We start from the raw sequence: 24,139 nt of genomic DNA, 5'->3' as shown, positions 1-24,139 counted from the left end.
AGAAATCTGGTAGTATAAATGGAGCTAGAAAGATAGACTTTTTAAACTTTGAACAGGCTTACCAAGAAAAAATGGGGTCTTAAAATTAATGTACACATTTGGTGAGTGCCAATATAAAGCAATCAGCAACTATTTTCAATTCAATATTGAACAGAAGTTTTCTATGGAAAACAGCTTACAGAGATGTTTAAAAGAAAATGATGCCCCATAGAAATGTAAGGTATAGACGGAGTGGATAAGACTGTATTGAAAATCAGTGTGCCAAAAATGGCATATAAAGGAGATACTGTGCAAAAGTTACTTTTTAACATTTGCATTTCCTAGAAACACTGTTTAGGATGGCATTACCCTATCTTCTGAGCACAAAAAACCTTCTAAAAGTGATATTCTTAAATACAAAGGAAACTAGTTTAGCTAGTACATCCCTTGCTATTTACTGTAACCACTGAATATGTATTTCATCAAAGTTATTAACAAAATAACTCACAAGCACCAGAGATGCTTTCTTTCCAAAAAAATAAAAGTCTTTTTGCAATCCAGTGGGATTTTGCCTCTTTGGTGGAGGACCGGAAGACTTATGTTTGAGTTGTTTCCATGTTGGACTAAATCTAGAGAAAGAACTGTTTAGTGTATCCAAAAACATCATCTCAAATTTCTTTTTAAAAAATATCTTCACGTTTTACAGGACACTATTACTGATTGATGACAAATGTTTTCATCCTATTATTAATACAGGCTGTAGGACTCCTTATGCTGAAGTCTGTCATAGTTGAACATCAGGTGGACTGAGTTTCCAGTGACAACACTATCCTGGCAAGGCAAAAGTTGTCCTCTTAGAAGGCATAAATAGCGTTCATACTCGCTTCACAGACTTGCTAGAGTAACATAAACCAGACTATTACAAATGAAATCCAGACCTCATTTTAAAACTGAGAACAGCTTCTGCCTACGGCCATCCAATGAAGAACGCAAATTAGATTTGGAGTAAGTTTGAGAAAAAAGATTTTCTTTAGAGTTTAAAACCAAGAATTTGTGTAGAGCTAGTAGATTTGTGTTCAGATGACGTTGTAACTTTTATCCCGTGATAGATACAAGAGATATTCTAGACTTCTGTCATTCAGTCTTTGAAACCGAAAGATAAAATAGTGTTGGAAGTTGGAACAATGTGAGGAGGTACTGCACGCTGCTCATGTACTTTTATGCTAATGGTTTTACATTCTGCATACTCATTGTTCATATTTGCCTAAATGTGTGTTTTATTCACACTGCCTAGGCTTTAAAATATACCTAATACTTGCATATTGTCAGCAAAATGGTAAAAAGCTAAGTATAACTCACTTTATGTACTTGCTAATGGATTTCATTGGGAGTGAGGAGAGCATGACAGAGTTGGAGTCTTGTTTGAAAAAAACAACCCTGAGATCACATCCCAGTTACTTTCAGTGAAGATGTGATTGTTTCGTTCATAATCCCTTTCTTACGGTACTGGGAGGAACAGAGTGACCTGGTTTCCTTTTGTTCTTATGACATCACCCTGCTGATTAGAAAGTGTTAGGGGCAGGGATCTTGCTGGGATGTTGGTGGATGCGCAGCTGCGAAGCAGGGCGGGTTGTGACCAGGAGGAGTGGAGCTGGAGGTCAGAAGGAGAAGGGGATGCTGTGGTTTGCAGGTGAATGTGTCTGTGCTGGCTCAGCTGCAGTAGAGGAGGATCTGACCCCTTCCTTCGTCCTCCTCTGGTGTTTCAAGTGCCGCTTTGGGCGCTCGTGTTTGGTGGGGCTCCTGGGGGAAGAAGAGCATAAATTAAATCCCTGCTCCAGTGATTTCTTCCAAGTGCTGTAGCATTGTTGGCAAGGAAGGTAGCCTGTGGGTTAAGAGAGAAACCACACGCATGCGGTAGGGTGTAAATGGAGCAAAAGAAAACATCAGGAAAAGGCTATAGAGAAGAGGTGCCTGGTTTTACATGGTTTTAGCTAAGCATTTTCACTGAGGTATTTTAAATCTGGAGTGTAGGCAAGTCAACTTGTACCGTAACATCTGCTAGCATATTTTAACATCTGTTCATGTGGAGAGTTGGGCATGGAGTTTTAAAAAGAGCTGAATTTGTTTAAAAGTGTGACTGAGCTTTAACTTTTTGTAAAATGAAATACCTTTTCTAGGAAGATTGTTAGTTCTTAGAAATGAGTTCAAATTTATCTTCTAGTCCTTGTGTGATAATTTAGATCTACATGTGATTCAGATTTTAATGAAAATATAATCTAAAATGGCTCTAGTTTCAGAATTTTGATCAGTGTATATTATTGAATGCAATCAATATTCAGTGCTTTTGAGTAGCTGAAATTATTTACAGTGCTTATGGAGTTGTAAATAAGTGCCCGTTAAATTAGTGTTGGTCAGTAAGACATCTGTTTTGTGTATATGGAATTATCTAAAGTGCATACATGCAGATGCAAATGAAATAAGCTAAGCGTGAGTGGGAAGAAGGACATACTGTTGCCAAGAAATCCAAGCCTTCACTGAGATATGTAACCATATAAATGGGAGTGTCATGGAAGACATGTGGCTGAATTCACTTTTAAAATCCCCTTTTCTCTAGTTTACCTGAAGAAGGTTGTGAATATGCTGGAGGAAGTTTGCAGAAAAGCAGCAAGATTGACCAAGGTCTATAAAATATGATATATAAGGAAAGGTGGGATGGATTTGGGTTGAATAGTCTAGAAAAGAAAGAAAGGAAAAAAAAAAAAGAAAAAGGAGAAAAACTGAAAAAAAAAAAGGCAGGGAGGCAGGACTGGGCTTTAAATGGGAAAGAAGAAGCTGGAGGGAGAAAGAGATTGAGTGCTTCGCTCTTCCCCTGGAGGGTTAAGTTACTGCTAGGGACGTTGAAGCTCGGTGCCAGAAACCGTGTCGACTCTGAGGACAGATAAGCAAAGTTAAGGTTAATTGTAATCATAATTTCTTACTCAGTTGAAATAGAGGATCCCTGGAAATAAAAATCAATTTCTTCATTGCACTGAAATTACTCTATGGTAGAAATATTGCTGTTGTTCCTGTGGCAGGCTCTGGGTTAAGGTGGGGATATCTGGGGCTAAATCCACAGTACTCCTGACTGTAGCTTATCCTTTTCGTCACACTTTAAGTAATGATATTTGATAGCCATTTCCAGTACAAACTTACGTAATGACAATCTGGTTTTTGAAAAGGAAAAAAGAAATGTACGTTTTGACTTATCAAGAGACATGGAAGAAAAGGATGCCACAAACTGTTAAACCTTGAGTTCTTTCTTACAACAGAGGCAGCTGGCAAGGCATTATGTTTCGTTACTATTAAGATGCGCTGTCTTTTGTGTTGCTTGATTTTTCACGTTTGTTATTTTATTGTTTGTTCTTTGTTGCTTACCGTTCTCCTGCACATGTAATTCATAAGATAACAACAGATTTGTCTTAATAGTAATTTGCCCAGTGGTAAGATGAGTATTGTCCTTACAAAATAGGGTGTACTAAAGCATAGAGGAATTACGATCATATGTTCAGAGAGTCTTAACACCTGACAAGCAGGATAGCTTTAGTTTGAGAAGCTGTGAGTGTTTGGACCTGTAGAGAAACACAGCAGTTCTCTAGACATGAAAGAATAGTTCTCAAGAACATTCAGCAGTCACTTTTTTCCCATCCAGAAACCATTGGAGGTAGCAGGTGCAAGAAGAGCAGCAGGAGCTGCGAGTCATGGAGCACTTTTTAAGGGACTAAGAGGGAACTGAGAGCTTTTGAAAATCTTGCCCTAATTTTAGCTGCTAAGTGCTTTTCAAAATGCAGCTATGCAGTGAACTGGAGTTGAAACTCAGCTAGCCTGGAACATGGCATAGCATTTGTCATTGTTTATCCCCAGCCAGCAACTAGGACCACACAACCGCTTGCTCGCTCCCCCCATGGCAGGATAGGGAAGAGAATTAGAAGAGTGAAAGTGAGAAAACTCTTGTGTTGAGATAAAGACAGTTTAATAAGTAAAGCAAAAGCCACTCATGCAAGCAAAGCTAAACAAGGAATTCATTTCACTGCTGCTCTTTGTCAGCAGGTGTTCAGCCATCTCCAGGAAAGCAGGGCTCCATCACATGTAACGGTTACTTGGGAAGACAAATGCCATCACTCTGAATGTTCCCCCCTTCCTTCTTCTTCCCCCAGCTTTTTATTGCTGAGCATGATGTTACATAGTATGGAATATCCCTCTGGTCAGTTGGGGTCAGCTGTCCCGGCCATGTTTCCTCCCAACTTTTTGTGCACTCCCAGCCTGCTCGCTGGCGGTGTGATGTGAGGAGCAGAAAAGGCCTTGACTGCCTAGCAACAACCAAAAATGTTAGTGCGCTATCAACAGTATTCTCTTCCCAAACCCAAAACACAGGACTATAGCAGCTGCTAGGAAGAAAGTCAACTCCATCCCAGCCAAAACCACAACAGCATTATAGCCAGAGGATGATCCTTTCCCCTACTCTGTCCTACTATTGAGTATTTTGTATGTGCATATATTTTTTGTATACCATAACAGTTATGTGAACTGCTGCTGAGGATTTGCTGTTTTTCTTTTCTCATGTGTCTTTGCATTGCTCTAATGCTTTCTTCCTTCCTTCTTTCTCCCTCTGTACAATAGATGATCTTCAGAGTCAGGGACTCCCCACATACACTTTGGAATTACTGAAGTTGATTCTTGTCTCCATTTCACCCGTGATACCAAGCACAAGAGTTATGTTTTCAAATGTGCACATCTCATACGGTCTCACTGGCTATATTTACTGTACTAGTAAATTAGACAGCCATGCTTTGACATCTTTGGCCAAATAACAAAACACGGCGCATTTCCATATGATGAAGCTCTTGCAGTCGTCAAGAGAAAGGCTGTATGGAAACTGTCTATTAGGACTTATTCTTGGCCTGTCCCCTACCTAGAAAGAAATGGGAGAGCGCTAACTGGCCCAGGGCACAACTGCTCCAGGGGCTACTCTAACGATGGAGCAAGAAAGACAATCTACTTGGTACTGGCTAGTACACTGGTATAAATGTAGTCACCATTTCTTATTTGTTTGTCTGCCTGTTTTCTTGCCTTGCATTTAAGTTGCAAGTTCAGTAGAGTCTGGGGTTTCTTTTTGTCTTTGTACAATGCTGAACTTGGTGAGAATTCAGTCCATGACTGAGATTCCAGATTGCCTTGATGATAATAAAAGAGTATGCTTATTTAATGCAAAGACATATTATTAGAAGGTACCCTTTTCTTCTATTTATCAGCATCCAGCAGAATGCCAGATTACTGTCAAGTGTACTCCGGCACACTTGCATTCATTCTCTTGTGGCCAACTGCAGGTTGCCTACCACAAGGGATTCAGTTGAGCCTAGATTCCTGTTCTCACTACCTATTAACGTGCTGTTAATCAGCTAAATTACCCTCTTGTTTGCCTGCTTACTTTTTGCTATCGGGTAACAAAGTGATTCATGTATGTATACTGCTGCTGCTTATAAAGACATTGTGGCGCTATTTCTTTTCTATAAAAAGACCAGATTTCCAGACCTTACAGCCTTTTCAGCCTTTGGGTTGGGACTTTTCAGTTTGGGGTTTTTTTTAGTGGTTTTTTTTTGGGGGGGGTATTGTTTGTGGTTTTGTTTTTTGGGGTTTTTTTTTGTTTTTTTTTTTTTTTACTGATGGAGCCACCACAAGATACGACAGCTTGATGTGTTGCATGCATGTGACCGTGTTGCTCCGTTCATTTTTCATTAGTTACTGCTCCCACCCCAACCCCCTCCACCCCTAGTTTTTAAACCTTAATATAATGGTTCTGATAACTGATCAGGTTGCTTTTCTTGTCCAAGTAGAATCTAAGGTTTTAGTTCAAAGGGAGACGGGTTTTGTTTCGGCTTGCCGCTCAGCTTGAAGACAGGTGAGGACAGGGCAGAGCTTTACAGCTTTATTTTCAGTTTGATAGGTTTTTTTGACTTTTCTGCATAAATTCGCTGTGAGAATAGAAAGTCTGCAAGCAAGATACACAAAATGTACGGCAACAGTGATTATTTGTTGGCTAATGCACATAGTAGACAGCTAGGACCTACATGCTGCTAGCCTAACTGTTAATAAGTTCACCACCTCCCTCTGCAGACACCCAACTGCTCTGAATGTTAAGAGAGAGTTGAATTAGTCACTTTTTGAGGTGCTCCAACACTTGCAATCTCTGCATAGTAAATGCATACCTACAGCAATAATTTTTTAGACCATCGGTGTTAAATATTTTATTACTTTCTTTCCAGCCATGAAGCAACTTCTAATAATGCATTTTATTTGGAATATTGTCTGTTCACATTTGCTTTCTGTCTGTAAACACGACCTTTTCTATTTCAGAAAAGCAAATATCAGCATTCTTTACTTTGGGACCTGTGGCTTTCCTATACCTTATGTGCACATTGGACCAAAGTCTAACGTGGTTCATTGAGCAAGCTGAGAAATGTTCAGGGGCAGCGTGGCTCCTCTAAACTTCCCAAATCCAAATATGGCCTTTGAGGGGACAGTGGGCTGGTGTTGGAACATTAGACTGAAAAGGGTGTTTAGTTTAACGTGTATTGTGTGCCTCATTTGGGCCACAGCTAGTGTGGGATTGATCTCCAATTCTAAATGCAGGTCCATATACAATTTAAGCATATGCTCAACTTTCATTGTGTAGAGGTTTTGATTGCACATAGGGTCCCAACTTAATATATCTTTAGTGTTAGTTGTGGGAGCTAGGTGTGGTGGAGGAATAAGTAAAATGATTATATTCCTTGGCTACCTCTCCGTCATATGTGTAATTTAAGGCGAAATGTTTTCAGACACATAGCAAGGAGAAATGAAGCACATCACACATTTATCTGATTTTAACGCATATGTATTTTATGATTTAATTGTATACATTACTTTCTAGAATTTAAAGTTCCCATTTTTGAAACCTAGTCCTCAATTTGGTAATTCTTTCCTCTGCAATACGAGCTGCGATTCTGATTAGTTATTCTCAAAATGATTGTTGGAAGAATGTTCTATTTAAAGCAACATGGTCATGTTGTTATACCAGTTTTCTAAAGGATCTAACTTCTTGGTATTTTTTAGAATTGCCATGGAATAGCCTTGGGCAGACTTGAGGGCACACACTTCTTTGTCCCTCTGAAAATCAGTGGTGCTCTAGATTTGTTTAGGAATTGTCCTTCCCAGAGTAGAAGTGGCTTTCTGAATCAGACCTGAGCTTTGAAATGTTCTTCTTATAGGTAAGAGTCAGTGTACATGGCTTAACGGTTGGCCTTTTATTAATTTGGTTCTTTTACTAAAAATGTAACATAGTTTTTCACTGGAAATGTAAACTCAAATACAAATGTAACTTCAACTGTAAATTCAACTTAACTATTTCTAAAACTTTGCTGTTCATTTTAAAGTATTAACTAAATAGGATTAATAAGCTACTAATTAAAAATGTTTACCTACTTTTATGGACCTAACTATATTAAGCTATATTACACTTTCATGAAATTTTATTTCATTTTTTGATATTATTTTTTTGGTATGCTATTAAAAGAGCTCAGTGCTATGAATTTATTTTTCTGCTCAGAAAAGCAGCAAGTACCACACGTGGCTCTTCTTAACCCTTTGGGCCACGCGTTCTTCGCCGTTAAAGTTGTGCTTAAGAGGCCGCTAGATGGAGCAGTCAAATCTAATTTCTATCTATCGCCCTCTGTTTATGCAAGACAATCTCTCTCTTAGCAAAGAGAGAGTCTGGAAACGCAGGCCCACCTTCCTACTCGACCTGGTAATTTACAAACCTTTTTCATATCTTATCTCCATGTGCATTTTTCCACGGGCAGATTTGGGTGGGAGTGACAGATAGCTTTGCAGAGTAGGGAGCTCATGCCATGGAAAGCAGCGCTCCCCAGCTGACTCCCTTTAACCTGTGTGCCATTCGTGTATACGGTTCTCACCTGAATTGTGAGATGAGCAAAAACTTCTGCTCAGGCTGCAAATGCTAATCAGTGCCATGAGCTGAGGGCTGGTGAACAGCCGGTTTTTTCCAACTCCCCAAAGTCTTGGGTCCCTCAGAGGAATAATGCCACTTCTTACCTGTTGCGCTCTGGAGCTCTACCACAGCAAATTGGTGAAAGTTTACATCAAAATTCATCCGATGCCAGGTAATTTGGTATTCTGTATAGGCTCAGATTTTACTTAAAATATAGTGTAAAAGTGACTTGCGCTTACAGATAAAACTGAACCTCACAAAAGCAACTCACAAATACAAATTTAAATAGATGTAGATTCTCAAAACTTTCTGGTGTTTGCTGTTTCTGCCAATTTTTATGTAACACACCGAACCTTGTCAGTATACCCAGGTGGGCTCAGTTATCTCCCATGGGGCAGATGTTATGGATTTGCCAGTAGTCGAGTCATCATCATCTTTAAGCAAAGTCTGTCTGTGGGAGGCCAAAACAGGCCCCTGGGAATGGGAATTCAGCTGAACACTTAGGAATAAATTCAGTTGTGCTGCTGCAGGCTCTTTTCCACAGACGAGTTGCTTTGAAATCAGTTATACAAAAAGTTGATTAATCTGTTCCTGTTACCCGGTTTTAAATCTCACTGCTAAGGAAGTCTTAGGGAATGGCTATTCCTACAAGCCACTGAAAGGAGACAGTTAGGAAGACATTAATTTTTGCCAGTAAGCATTTGTTTTTGGTTTTTTTTTTTTAAACAAACAAATGTACCATTTACATTTTGACCTCTCTTTTAAAGTTTCTTTTAAAATTCTAATCTATTGGTATCCTTTTCCTTTTAAAAAAAAGCAACAACAGCAAACAATGATATTAACTTAAGGCGTACTGTCAGAAATCAGTTATCTGTGCTATGGTGGACCTAATCTTACTTTGACCTAGAAAATTATTATAAGGATTAGGAACGAATTTGCTGGCAATGCTTTAACAAACAACAGGGTCACTGTTAAACCCTGCATTTAGATACGTGGGTGTTTTTTTTTTTGTATTTTGATAGTATATAACATTTTTAAAGTAATAGAAAATGCTATTTAATAGAGGATGAACTTTTGAAATGGTCAGTAACGTATGGTACTGTTGCTCTAACTTCTAGGTTTAAATCTGAAATTTTTAGAATTAAAGGATCTGGAAGGAATCTGACTTGTAGGAGAAACTGGAAATTAAACTATGTCTAAACAGACTTTGGCAGTAAGGAAAAGAAAAGGAGGGAATGCGAATTAAGTTGTCAAAGGTCTCCTGAACTAGAGAAATAATAGAATGAACTAATGACACATAGATGTCTCTCACTCTTGGCTGTATAACCTTTCAACCACAGTCTGTACGTGAATCAGTTTAGGACATGCATTGTCTTTTGTTATGTAATATGGGGGGGGGAGGGGCAGGGAGGAACAGTTTTTGAAGGAAAAAAAAAATTGTTTTAAGGAATTTTGGTAAAGTGATGTGGCTGACTTAAATAAGAAGTTGTAATGACACTGTCACTGTAGGTTGAATCTCCTGTTTTTGCTGTAGCCCAGGTTTGTAGACAATACTTTTTGCTTGGCTCCTCTTTTGGCAGGAAAACTCAGGTGCAGGTAAGGCGGCCTGTGGTCTCTTCCTACAGGTAGTAACGTTGAATTGATTCAAGCAATTTAGTTCTGTGAGTTCAAGCCTGCACCTGAGCGTGGCTGTCAAAGGTAGTGCTGTCGTGCCATCGCTTCATCCCAGCTTACTCTGCATCAAGCAGGGAAGAGACTTTGAACGTGGGTGTCCACATCCACCATGCTGTAAGGCATGAGAGTTGGGAGAAGTATGTCTCTGTGGAGACATTAACACAACAACCAGAAATAATAGTTAAAGTTGGGAACAAAAAGAATATTTTGATTTTATTGGTCAGTAAATCAGAAAGTCAGTGTCTACATATTAGTTACCTTTTCACTGAAAGTATCGGGCATTGGTTAGCAATTGAATGGCTGAGCAAATTGTTTTAATTAGGGTTTGGTGAAGACCACCTTTGGCTGTAAAAAAGGCTATCCAGCAGATCTTTTGTGGATATTGTAAGTTAATTTGTTAAGTACTGACCTTGTCACAAAGAAAAACGCTCCACAAAATCTCTTTTCATACAGAGGTCAATTCATCAGCCGTGATGTCAGAGGAAGTCCAGAAGTCATCAGTAAATCTGACAGCACAGCATTGATGTTCTCTGTTTTGATGTCAGTAGATCCTCAGTCAAGGCCAGTTATCAAAATTATCAGCCTGAGGAGGTGCTGGCTTTTTTAACAGATGAAGTAACTCAGATAAATGCATTGCGAAATTAATCGATCATGAAGGTTGGATAGCAAAGATGTCCGCCACGACATCTATGGGATTGAAGGCCCACTGTCGGCTTTCTAGTGTGGGCATTCTTCTTGTCTTTTTTCCAATTTCGCTGTCATTATCATCTTCCTTGGATGAGTCAAGAACACTGAAGTCATCAGAGATGGGGGATGAGGAAACAGAATATTGGTGGCAGCACAGTAGAAAACAATTGGCAATGGAACTTGGAAACAATGGATCGAGGAGCAATAGATAGCAGGGTGTTTCTTTACTGGCTCTTGCATACCTGTCTGCTTGAAGGGGTTCCTATAATTTGGTCGTGCAGGAATGCCCCTCTGTCTTCCAGCAGTTTTCCAGTCTGCTGTAAAATGGTGGGTGATGTTTTGTAAAACTCCCCTTAAGGTCATTTAAGAACAAGGTGGTAAAGCCACTTGTCTGGGACGCCAGTGGGAGGCACGCTGTAGCCTGCTGCGATGTGTGTGTTTGCATAGTGTTTTTCAGGCAGATGTCAAGTTACTTCACTTCCACTTTGAACTGATTGGCTCGGACCGAGGTTGGAACTAAATGCTGTGGAGTAACGACAGCATGACATTGATTTAGCCCAAGCTAAATAAAAGGCAAAACTTAATAGCTCCAGTTTGTCCCTCTGTTGATGTGACTACATCATTTCTGCTTTGGTGCTTTTGTTTCTTGCCAGCTGGCCAAAAATGTAAACAGAATATGCTCATGCCTGAATGGAAAGGAACATTGATGAGCTCTAACAAGTTTGATGGGTGTTTGAGGGCAAACATTCCTTTTAGGAGCTATGTGTCTTTTTCACCACAGTCGTCTCAGTTCTTAACCTCTAATTTTTCTCAGTAGTTATGAGAAATGACAGGCTGAGCTATGTCAATCTGTTGAAAAGAAAACCACTTCTGTATGTGTGCATATGTATTTGTATTTTTATATATAAAAGTCTTTCTCTTGTAAATAGTCAATGATTGTCTTTGCAAAGTTATAAGTATTTTGCCAGAGAATCTGAAAAATGCTTATCCCTCTTCACTAGGCAATGCTTTACTGAAGAGGAGGAGCACTTATGTTGCACAAGTGCACAGAGAAGTGTTTTAATTAGCTCAGTGTCAGCCAAACTCGGCGCTTATGTCTATCAGAAGCAAGTATGTTTTCTCTACTGAGTTCGATTCTGGATGCACAGACAAAGGCTACACCCACGTTTTCTATGATCCCAGGAGAGCACTGTGTGTTCTGGAGTGCTGCTAGCTGAGCAAAGGAAACGCTTGATTCCTCCCCATAAAAATTTGTTTTGATACTTTTTCACGTATCTAACATTTCACCACCCATTGAACTTCAGTTGTTTGACCATCACTTGAATCAAGTGGTTATGTCAGTTTTCCACCCACCTTGTAGTTCACCAATCAATCCGTATCTCTCCAATTCTGCTACAAAGATATTGTGGGAGACTTGGTTCAAAGCCTTGCTACAGTTACGGTAAACAACATCTGCTCCTCTCCCTTGTCTGCAGATCCAGCAATCATATTGGTCAGGCGTGATTTGCTTTTGATAAAGCTATACCGGCAGTTCCCAGTCACCACCTTGGTCTTCATGTGCTCAGGACTGCCTTCCAGAAGGATTTGCTCCATAACCTTCCCGTGGAGTCAGGTTAGCCTTCCCAGTCTGTAGTTTCACAGGCCCTTTTTCTTGTCTTCCTTAAGAGAGGAGTGACAGGACGAGAGGAAACGGGTTCAAGTTATGTCAGGGGAGGTTTAGATTGGATATTAGGAAACATTTTTTCACTGAAAGGGTTATTAAACATTGGAATAGGCTGCCCAGGGAGGTGGTGGATTCACCATCCCTGGAGGTGTTTAAAAAAAGGGTAGATGGGGCACTTAGGGACATGGTTTAGAAGTGGCTTTTGTCAGGGTAGGTTAAAGGTTGGACTTGATGATCTTAAAGGTCCCTTCCAACCTCAGCAATTCTATGATTCTATTTTATGATTTGCCTTTTCCAGTCACTGAGAATCTCCCACAATAGCCAGGACCTTTCAAAGTGGATCAGACAGGGCTACAGTATGAAATGACACATACGATACCCAATATTGTATCTAAGACTCCTACAATTGTATTCTAATCTCTTCTCCATTGTAACTTGTCTTTGAGATCTGGAGACCATAACATGGATTTTTTCAGTTGTTTCTCTCATTTACTAAATTAAATTCCAACTTAAAGCATAGTTTTCTTTCCTTTAATTGCTTTTTCTGCACTACTGAATTAATACTTGGGACCATTCTCTGGCTTTCTTGTTTCAAAAAAAGTGTTGTAAAACTTTTGGTTGGGAGGAAAGCTGCGTTTGCACCCAGGTATAAAAATGAATACTGCATTTAATGCTTGGAATTTTACTTCTTAAAACTTGAAAACTGGTAAAGTTGGATATCTGTGTGACATTGTTCAATGTCATTCTTTTCTAATGATCATAGAAAGTTTTATAAATGCAGGAGTATCAAACATGGTTTAAGATTACAACAATTATTAGCAGGAAGATTATGAAGGAGCTAAAACATGTTGGTCAGAATCTTAGTGTCAGTTGCACAGTACAGTGTCCCTCAGAGGATAGTGTCAGTAAAATAATTTGCAAGGGTAAAAACCTCCTAAGGCTGCACAGGCAATGTTATCCAAAGCAAAGGCGAAAGTGTGCTATAACTGAATTATGTATTTTTACTAGGACAACAGAATTGTAACCAGATTTCCAGTCAGTTTCCAGTAGCCTTGCTGCTATTAATGCATGTAAAAGTAGATAAACCAACTATCAGCATTTGATTCTCAAATGGTCAGATGGGCTTTTGGGGGAGCTAGAAAGGATATCTGATGCGTATCTGGCACATAGGGGAATGGGAGGCAGTGAGAGCTTCAACACCACCATGGGGCACAAACAACCTTTCTAAATGCGTTTGGGAGAACGGTTTGTTAGTTTTTTTTCACAAACACGTGCATGCTATGGGAATGACAAGAACATTTTTTAAAAGTCAGAAAATAAGCCCTGTACAGTGCAGTCTCTTTTAAACGTTCTGAGGTTCCAGGGAGTAAATATTTTTCATCTCTTGAGTTGGGTTGTGGCAAAATCCCCTGCCTTATTTAATATGTGCTGCAAAGGGAGGAGAGAATTCAGGATCCACGTGAGGTATGTTCTGAAAATGAAGTAAAGCTCTCAATGCTAGCCCTGGCAGAACAGGAGGAGGTCCTTCAAGGAGAAGTGCGTAAGGATCAGTGGGAGAGCCGATGTGCTGTGGAAGCGCCGGGCCCTTGGCATTTTGCAAGAAATGTTCTCCAGCTGTAGGAGAAAGCTGGGCGTATGTTCCCTGGTCAGTAGATGCCAGATGATCACTATCTCTTGGAGTAAGTGAAGCCTGGAGATTTTCCTCTTCCACAGAATCATCTCCCATTGAGGACATGTCAGTGAAAAAAGCAGATGTAGACAGTTGTATTGTCTTTCTGCTAATACTGTGCCACTGGGGAAAATGAAAGTCAGCAGTGGCCGGGGTTGTCAGCCGTGGCTCTTGCTGTTGACTGACAAGTGAGACAGTGTGTGAAAGGCAGCATTCAGTACCTTGGTTTTGATCACATGAGCCAGAATTACAGGGATACAACTTGATTAAAAGTATATTTTAATTATTACTAGTAGGTTTATATACTACTAAAGATGAAAGAACTGTAAGCTCTCGTTAACTTAATTATTTATATTTTATCCCTTATAAGCTTCTCTCTGAATGGAAATTTAAATAGGTTAGTTCATCGTGCTTTGTTTTCTCACGTTTTGGTTTCTAAACAGGCAGGTTTTTTATATTTTTGAAGTTCTGCAGTATCTAGATATGCTGCAGAGAAACACATTTTTACAGAGGAAGTCTCTGCCAAAAGAAGAGTTATATTGTTGTACGGTTTCGATGTGATTAAATTAGATTAAATTCATTAGCAAATTTTATTAGCTGTGATTCTCTAATCACCTACCTGGCTTTCCCAAATATGCTAGTATACAGGTTCTGATTTCTCTTTTATCTTGAATATGTAATTTGGAATACAAAGTGTTACTTCCATTTTTAAATTTAGAATACATTTTTCTTATATAAAATTACATTTCCATACACACATCTGTTATGTAAGAAAAGTATTAAATCACAAATAATTCGTAAGAAACGGTAAATATTTTGAAAGACCATTGTGTTTTCAGCGTGCCAGAAGTAAATGTACAGCTTGCAAAGTTTTACATAACTTAAACCAGCCACATTTGCTTTACACAGTTGTTTCACTTATGCAGGTCATTAAAACTTGTTCAGTGCACCACTGCTGAATATAAATAATAATTGCAGCAGTAGTATTGATTGGTACCTGAGCTGGTGTCTACTGTTGGCTTTAAAGCGCTAAGAAACTTCTTTCATGTTCTGTCCATAGAGGAAGGATCATTTTTTCCCCTATCTTGTTTCCTGAGGATTGTTAATTCTGGATTCCTAAAACCATTAACTCCTTGTAGAGACTGAAACTCCTTGTCATTGCAGTGAGCGTGTATGAACTAATGCAGTAATCGATGCTTGCACTACACTGCAGAGATTTGTTTTGATGACAAGAGCTCTCGTAGCCCTGTTTGGTGTCACCGGTGTTGAATGTTTGACGCTGCAGAATAATCTGGCTTGGAATCAGAACGCAAGGACCTTAGGGACTTCTTTTATATCGTCTCCTTCACACTGAAGTGGATTTTTGCTTGCATTACGGTTTTGCCAGAGTTGCAGGCTGGAATTCAGCAACCTACTAGATGCCAGTTGTGCTTTTTTAACCATTCTTTTGCTGATGCTGCTATGTTTGCTGGGTTTCTTCAGTTTCTGCTCCATACGTTGCATTCAGGGTCAGGTAAACAAGTGGCTCTACAGTACTGAGGTTTTAGATATATTTTTATATTTTGTATTTTTTTAAAATATATCTCTCTGTAAACAGGTTTCTTTAACTGTACAGTTTGAGTGGAGATGTGTCCTCTGAATGTAAAGTATTAATTGTAGCAAATATTCAGCTTAAGCAGGGAATAAGGAACCATTTTGCTTGTAAGTCTGTGTTTCAGTTATGTTTATACTTTGAAAGCTCATGTGTCAAATATAATTTGACATTAGTGATGCTATGTGGCATGAGTTTTTAAACAGAAATCTATATTTTGAAAGCACACATCAAAATGTAAATGTGTTTCTGAAAAGTAATAATATTCTGATTGCATTATGACTATTTTGCATATTGGAGAAGTAATGGATAAAGAATTTGTAAATTTACTTCAGGAAACAAATAATCAGTCCTGTGTATTATTTCTCTTTGGCAGAATACAATTGATGTGTCCTTGATTCCCTAATTGTGCTATTGTTAGTAGCTTTAACAAGTTCAGAATGGAATATGATTCTGTTACTTTTATTTTTGCATATTATTTTGGGGGAAAAAATCATCGAACCCATGTAAATAGAACAAGAATATGTTTGTTTAGAATAATATACCGTTTATAATAAATGTACAGTTGTGGTTATTATGTATGTTATCTCTGCATCATCATACTGATGCATTGCACTTTCTGAATCAGGGAAGGACATCATCCCTTTCCTTAGGGGGGGAAAAAAACCTGTCTGTATTTGGAATAAGGTCCTCGGCTAAATCACTAAAGGATCACAGGGGAAAGTGAGAGGAAGAATTGATAATTGCAAATTTCTTGGGGATTATGCAGTGTGCTGAGAATAACATAGATCTTTAAAATCTTGTATCTAAGTAGTTAACACTGTCTGTAAAAGTCATTTTTGAAAAGTAGGCTTTTTTACCAGAAGAATTAATCCTAAAGATTGTCTGATAGAATAAGTCATGAAAGAGGTTTTATCCTCTCAAATATTACAGCTGTGTTAGTTAACATATTTTAAGAAATCCATGTGTGAAATACATTTCTTTTAGCAGAGCTTAGAGGAGAATAAGAGCATACTGAGGGCAGAATCTGGAGAGAGGTGTTGGAGAAAATGGGGTTGAGCAGCAATCAGAACAGAGGTGGCACTGAAACAGCAGCAGGAATATCAGGACAACAAAATGCTGCTAAGGGGAAGAGACAACAAGCAGCCTTAGCTTTGCATGGAGTTTAAAGGATAAGACTGGAAAAATGCTTTGGTTAAGATCAAAGCCTTGCACTCTTTCTAATGCTTAAGAAGTTTTTTATAGCTACATAAAGAAAGTAAACCCCTGTTTCTTCTTCGGGGTACTCACTGTGGTAGGTAGCCGTAAACTGCCTTCCAGAGACCTCTTGCACATCTTGGTGTAAGTAGATGAAGAAGGTGAAGTAGGGTTGGGATTGAGAAGTACGGAGCTGTGACACCCTGTGTTGCGGATGTTCAAGGCTGTGCTGTGGGCAATGGCATACAGCAGCATGTCTCTAGGCTTTAGAATAGCATGGAACTGGGAGAACTAAAAGATATTTTAAAATGACACTAGCCCCACATTCCCTGGTCCAGTTCTGGTCTCTCCTGAGAGCATTTGACTTTTTTCTGTAATGGACTGTAGAGTTATAAAGGACTATTAAACCAGACCATCTGTGTCTCTCTGTCCATTAAATTTAACTTATCTCTCCCCCATAACCACACTTCAGTTAAGCTAAATATTCCACTGTGAAAATTAAACTGTGTGCTGCAAGGAGAGAATCTGAGAGACTGAGGTGTCATCAAGGTCACTGTCACGTCAGGGTGTTGGTTAGGTGCCAAGGTGCCCAGAAGACGAACCATGATGTGAGTAAAGCAAAATGAAGACGACAACAACAACAACAAAACCTTAAATTCTTCACCAGTTTGACCTGTGGAGGTATTCGGTGGCAAGCAGTAGGCAAGGCACCAGAGCCTGGCCTCTGGCCAGCCCTGCTATATCGTCCAGTACAAGGGTAATGGTTTTCAGAGAGGAGCCAGGCTTGTATGCTGTACTCTCCTGTTACTACTGTGACAGAGTACATAGAATCATAGAATTGTCTAGGTTGGAAGGGACCTTTTACATCATCTAGTCCAACCATCAGCCCAACACTGACAAAAACCATCACTAAACCATATCTCTAAGCACTATGTCTACCCATCTTTTAAAAACCTCCAGGGATGGTGCCTCAACCACTTCCCTAGGCAGCCTGTGCCAATGCTTAATAACTCTTTCAGTGTAAAAATTTTTCCTAATATCCAATCTAAACCTCCCCTGGCGCAACTTGAGGCCATTTCTTGTCCACCTCATCATCTTCTGCACAGCTAGTCCTTAAGTGGTTGACTTCTTTTTCCTTTTTCTACACTTGTTTATCCTGGTGTGCAGAGCCATTTCCGAATCCACTTTGAACTGGGTGCTCTTTTATCCGGTTCATTTTTCCAATTTGTCAGGATAGCTTTGAAGTCCAGTCCTGGTCTTCTATAACTAGCCATTCCTTTCTCCTTGAGGTCAAGTCACCTACAAATATAATATGTTTCTGTTTTATTATCTACAATGGTAATGTGAATGTTGACTATTACTATATCTCAGACAAACATGCCAGACGCTGCTTAATGAATACTTTGGGGTTTTTTGTTACCAATTTTTTTTTTTTTAGAATACACTTTCTGAATAGTTTTTCCCCTTATACTAGTTCTATTTAGACTTTTTTTGTGGTGTGACTCTAACATGGCATGCTCATAAACAAAAGTCCTGCTCAAATGAAGATACCTGGCATCTGCTGTTTGTTACCTATCTTGCTGCAGTGGTAGGAAGAGAAATTGGGTTAATTTATTATTGACGCTTCTTACTATCTTGAAGGTGATTTTTTTTTTTTTTTTTTGGTGTAACATTTTTTCAGGAATTGATACTAAGCTGACTGGTCTATACTTTCTAACCCCTCTTTCCCTCCCCTCACTTTTAAAAATATGTGCTGTGTTTGCCCTTTCCCAGTTTTATGCAACTTCATCCTTACTCCACTAATTCTCAAGAAATTGTTCCTGGCAATAAGATAGCTTCAGACAGGTCTAGAAGTACTCCAGGATGAAGTGAATTAGCCTTAGCGTAAAATATATCTAGACAGTCTGACCTCTTCCTACTTTGGCATAACATCTAATTTTTATGCTACAAACACTGTTAACTTGTTGCTATGAGTTTATTGACTTGAGCTTGTTTTTAGGAGAACTTTTTTTTTTTTTTTTTTTTAAAACTTAGCTGCCTTGGTATCACTGGCTGATGCATCCAAATGGTAGCAGATTCTTTCCATAGTGTTCTAGAATAGCAAGTACTTGGTACTAGATACTAAGTACTAGGGACTAAATATTTGCAGAGTCATCTCAATTCTTTGCTGTTTGCATTGAATTTGTGTGTTTCTAATTTTGTCTTGTATGCTTCCTAGTACTGTATCTCTGTAAGTTACTCACTCACAGGACGCTTACCATTGATTGTTCACCTTCTAGAAAATGAAACATTTATGACTTAGCTGGTAGGTCTTTGACTGCATTTCTCCTTCTCTGTATTGAGCTTGTTGGTGGGCTTCTGATGTTGGTGTTATTTTTTCAAATGCTTACATGATTGCTGGGCTCCTTTTGCTGTCATGGCTGCTTCCTTACTTTCTCTAAGGTTGCGGTGTTTTGTTTTTGTTTTGGTGATTGGGCTTTTTTGGGTTTGTGGTTTCTTTTGTTTGTTTTTTTTTTTTAATAAAGGTTTTGGGTTCTTCTTCTGCTCAGCTTCCTTCCATTTTTAAAGATTACAAAGTTTATTCCCTTTCATATTCTTAACTATTTCCTCTCTGCTGGTGGGAAGCAAAGCTCCAAAGGTCCTTTTGCTCATTGCTTTCCTAGTGTCAGTGATCTCTGACTGCACTCCAAGGATTCTTTCTGCCATATTCCTCTCTGAAGAAATGAAAGCCTATAAAACCTCTCATTATCTTCAAATGCAGCATAATGGAGGATTCTGATGTTTTTTTACAAAAAAAGCCCAACCCAAACCTTGCCAGGCTTATCTTCCTCTTTTGGTGCTCTGGAGTAGGTCCCCACCATGGTACTGCTGAAGTGCTTTTCTCTTTAATCACGATACAGAGAATTTAATCTGCTATATTGACCAGCAGGTCAAGGGAGGTGATTCTCCCCCTCTACTCTGCTTTTGTGAGACCCCAGCTCTGAGACCCCCAACATAAAAAGGAGATGGACTTGTTGGAGCGAGTCCAAAGGAGAGCTACAAAGATGATCAGAGGGCTGGAGCACCTCTCCTATGAAGACAGGCTGAGAGAGCTGGGGTTGTTCAGCCTGGAGAAGAGAAGGCTCTGGGGAGCCTCATTGCAGCCTTCCAGTACCTGAAGGGGGCCTACAGGAGAGATGGGGAGGGACGCTTTGTCAGGGAGTGTAATGATAGGACGAGGGGTAACGGTTTTAAACTGAAAGAGGGTAGATTTAGGTTAGATATTAGGAAGAAATTCTTTACTGTGAGGATAGTGAGACACTAGAGCAGGTTGCCCAGAGAAGTTGTGGGTGCCCCATCCCTGGAGGTGTTCAAGGCCAGGCTGGATGGGGCTTTGAGCAGCCTGGTCTAGTGGGAGGTGTCCCTGCCCGTGGCAGGGGGGTTGGAGCTAGATGATCTTTAAGGTCCCTTCCAACCCAAACCAGTCTATGATTCTGTGAGTTCCTTCTACAGTCCTAAAGATCAGGACAACCGAGAGCTTTTTTTTTTTTTTTCCTCCTGAGACTTTTCTTTTCATTGTAATATTTGAGATAAATTATTTCCCTCCGTTTTCATGAAAATGAAATCATAACGTTATGAAATATAATATGCTTGCAATTTCTCAAGTGACTTGTGAGGTCTGCATGATTGGCCTGTTGTATGTTGGACAATCAACAGAAAGGCTGACTTACTGTCTCCTTTCCCATTTCTGTGGTCCTGTGGATAATGAGAAGCCTTGTGCCAATTGCTGCTGTTTCTACCAGCGTGTTTAAGAACACCATGTATTGCCTCCTATACCTGAGGAGAAATGTCTTTTTTCTTTCACCATAGTAGGAGAAAATGTATGTTCAAAGAAGCCTCTCTGGGCACAGCCCATTTTCATCAACTTATTTGCAGTGGGTGCTACCAGGGCAGTGATACCTCACTGGGCATTGTGTCCATGTGATTTCTAAGGTGTGGGCTAGTATTTCACAGCCTTACATTTTTTTTCTGGTGTGCTTATCCATGTTAAAATTCCCATCTATTGTCTAGTACCATGTAGTATATAAGCACCCTGAGGTTTGAAAAGAATTTATTTCCAGCTTTGATTTTGAATTATAATTGTTCATAAATCAGTCTTTAATAAAAATTAAGATAAAAGATATTCAACTGAATCTTTTTTAAAATTGTCAGGGGAAAAATAAAAAAAGAGACCAAAATGAAAATATTACATTCTTTTGCAATTAGCATCTACTCAATTGGTTTTATATGTCCATGGGAAAAAAAAAAACAAACAACCCGAAACAAAACCAACAAACCAAACCAAAATAAAACAAAAAGCAAACCACGAACACACACAACAACTGAAAGCTATTTTGTCTATGTGGGCTTTTTAAAATACCTTCTCTCATCTCTCCGTAAAAGGCAATCAAACCAACCCACCAACCAAACAAAAAAACCCCAAAAAACCACAGGAAGGAAAAATTGTGTTAGGCCGGAGAACAGCATGGCATACTTGAAGTGCTGGGAATTCCTTCATAACAGCAGAAAAGTTATTAAGAGCTGCTCAGGCTTTTTAGTGTACAGGGTAGCTATGTATCCACGTCTCCAAAATTACGAGCCCATGTGACTCTTTGAGATAACTTGTTACATGTTTTGCAAATTTCATCATATACTGACAAAAGTATTATCAAGAAATCATGCCAAAGCTAAAATAATGTTAATTATACGAAACAGGAACTCAGAATAAAACTGTGAAAACAAGTTAGTGTCAGTATTGAATTGGAATTAAATAGGAATAATAAATTTGTTCAAAAAAGTTCTAAATTTCAAAAAAGATATCTCCATGCATCCGTCTACAGAATTAGCTTCCACTCAAGAGAGTCATCAAAGCCAGCAAAATCAGCACTTGGAACTAGCCCTGAGACAACAAAATTTTTCTTAAATCTTTGGATACCACAGTATCAAAAATCAATTAAAATATTTGCCTGCTGATTTGAAATTCTTGGTAGTGCTAACCACTTTTTTTCTGGTATCCTCAACAAAATATTTTTAATAAAGCTTTTAAAGGAACTTTTCATATTAATGGAAGTTCATGCATCTTACGTAGTATTTTACATCTCTTAAGTCTCTCCGGATTCCTTAGCACTTGAAACACAGTTTCTGAAGACCTTACAGAACATGCTTCTGAGAGCCATCCCTTAGTGAGCTTTGTGGATCATGTATATGCTTGGACTCAGGTGGCTGCAATAAGGCATTTAGAGATAAAAATAAGCATCTCTCTGGAAAGGGTTGATGAACACTTTAACGCTCTTGGTCTTTGAGTGAAGGAACTAAATAATGTTGGCTCATGGAGATTCAGTAAATTTACAACAGCTTCCTTGCTACATTCCTTGTGTCCATATTAAAATTTTCAGAAACATTCACAAATCCTCGGTTTGTTACTTGACTGAATAGGTCATAATTTTTGGCTTCAAGCTTCCATTGGCTAGATTAGTAATCTTTGCTTTCAGTAATTTATAAGGCAAGATGATCACCTTGTGAACATACAAATAGGCCCAACTGTTTTTGTGTTGGAAGGTCTTTTGCAAGTATACCTTTTGAAAAACCTTCTTAAGCCATCAACGAATGCAAATGCAATATTTTCTTATAAAAGAGTGTATGTGTAAACCGTAATCCTCATTAAAAAAAAATCACAATCCATAAAATCAAAAAAGTCTTTGCTAAATAAGTATCTGGATAAGAAACTCATGTTCTATTTTAAACATTCCACAGAAAATTCACCTTGCACCCAGATAAAAAGAATATATTGAAAGAGTTTTTAGTAATCAGCCACTGACTAATCACTCCTTTGCAAAATGGAAAATAATCGTGAATTTGTAAGCTCTTCTAAAGAAACAACTTTGCAATAGTAGCTAAGGGAGAAGTCAAATAGATTTTCCTTTTCAGTAGATTTAGTTTAATACTAGTGTCCTTAACAGTCAAAATAGTATTTCATGAGTCCACTACTTCCTTGCCAAATTATTTCTGATTTGCAAATATCAATTAGCATTGCAACCTGCACTGCGCTCACAATGTATCTACCACTTTAAAAAAGATATTTAAACTAAAGGGTTTGTTTCAAAATACAATGCCCAAGTGTTCATTTTGTGTGAGAGAAAGTATTAAATGTCTTTATCTTCTAAACACAAATGTAAGGAATAAACATTTATTTTCAGTGTGTGCTGGATAAGCCTAGGTTGTCAGTTATCTACATCTAAAGCTCCGTAGACCCTTTTTCAATGATTTTCTGTTACTCAGAAATTTAATTAAGATATAGAAAAGCAATTTTATATCTCATTACATTAAAATGCCTAAATAAATATTGAATTGAGGGAATGATTTGAGAGGCTGGCCCTATCTTTGGGAGCTATAGGGGTCACAGGCATGCGTGCCAGGTCTGTACTCCAAATATGATTATTATATATATGTAAATTGTCACTTGTATGGAGTACTAGGCTTTATTGAACTTTGGAGTGTTACAGTATGTTAGCATTCAGTGTTTAGGACACGTGCCAGCAGATAACTCAATACAATTATATATTTTCTGTACAAAATAAAACCTAAACTTCACTGTCATGTGGTGCATTCTTCCCACGTACCGCATGAGCCAGCCTGTCCTCGAAGTGCAAAAATACTAAAACACAGACCTCCTTCTGCAAGGATTTAAGTTCTTAACTGTAGGCACCTGAAGTGGGTTGATTCGAGAGCAAGGAGATAATGAGCATTTTTGTGAAGCTTTCTGTAAAAATAGGCAATAGCTAGCTTTTGAATGCTCTGCTTGCCACTTAGATTTGAGGGACATCTGCCAAGCCAGGGGACTCGTGTTTTTTCTTTATGTGCTTAGTTACAGCTTGACTATAATAATTTAAACATACGTTGTTTTTCTGACATGATAAAATGATTAGCATCTTTTTTTTTCTCCTTGGGCATAGGAGTACTTTCTTGCTTAAGGATGTGACCTGTCACATCTGTAACAGCAGCCAGGTGTTTTTGATGGCAATAACAGTGTGCGGAAGACATTTACCAATAGCATGTAGGGTGGTCTTCTAACACGTGAAAACGCAGGCTATGAAGAAGGAAAGCAATCAAGTTGGTACATGGAGTTTCTTTACATTTGTTGTAACTTTCTGTAGGTAGATACGTCTCTTCTATTGATTTTTACCTTGTCAGACTTATTTCCATGAGATACTCATCCAGTTCCATGGGAACTGTGGAAGACGTAACAGAGGATGTTTCAGGTCTTTGATAAGCTTTGTTGTCTGTTTAATGCAGGCTATATTTGATCCCAAAAATTAACAAAGGTAAATATATAAATGGCTGCTGCGTGTGTTAATTAGAGAGGTCTAGTCTGACTACATAGGAAGCCAGTTTGTGTCTTAATTTTAGGTGTAGTCTCTGAAAATAATTGTCTACAACTCCTAGTTACGTGATAGAACTGCTTTATTAATTAGCAGCTACATGTTAGGCTCAATTAAGTGCCTAACATGGGCTGACTGACTCTTATCATTAGACTGTCTGCTTCGTGTTTTAAGTAACTGCTGCTTATCTAGTGCATCTGGATTTGATCAAAACACCAGAAGCGTGTTCTTTGCTGAATATCAGTAGTCCCCGAACACA

General features: G+C 38.7%; 1 protein-coding gene across 50 annotated transcripts in view; it reads left to right on the top strand.

Moving 5' to 3' along the window:
* RIMS1 (regulating synaptic membrane exocytosis 1) overlaps positions 1 to 24,139 on the top strand; it is a 342,439-nt gene that overhangs the window by 155,058 nt on the left and 163,242 nt on the right. For 3 of the 50 annotated variants that reach the window (XM_074581425.1, XM_074581424.1, XM_074581423.1), the window contains exon 1: positions 14,897 to 15,208. The exons of the other annotated variants lie outside the window; for them this stretch is intronic. In XM_074581425.1, the coding sequence (XP_074437526.1) occupies positions 15,157 to 15,208 (52 nt within the window). In that variant the 5' untranslated portion in view covers positions 14,897 to 15,156. Of the gene's footprint in view, positions 1 to 14,896; positions 15,209 to 24,139 lie in introns of those variants that run through there. 50 annotated transcript variants of the gene reach the window in all.

This window comes from Larus michahellis, chromosome 3 (genome assembly GCF_964199755.1).
Source record: "Larus michahellis chromosome 3, bLarMic1.1, whole genome shotgun sequence".
Taxonomy (NCBI): domain Eukaryota; kingdom Metazoa; phylum Chordata; class Aves; order Charadriiformes; family Laridae; genus Larus; species Larus michahellis.
This window is presented reverse-complemented; position numbering and strand designations above follow the sequence as displayed.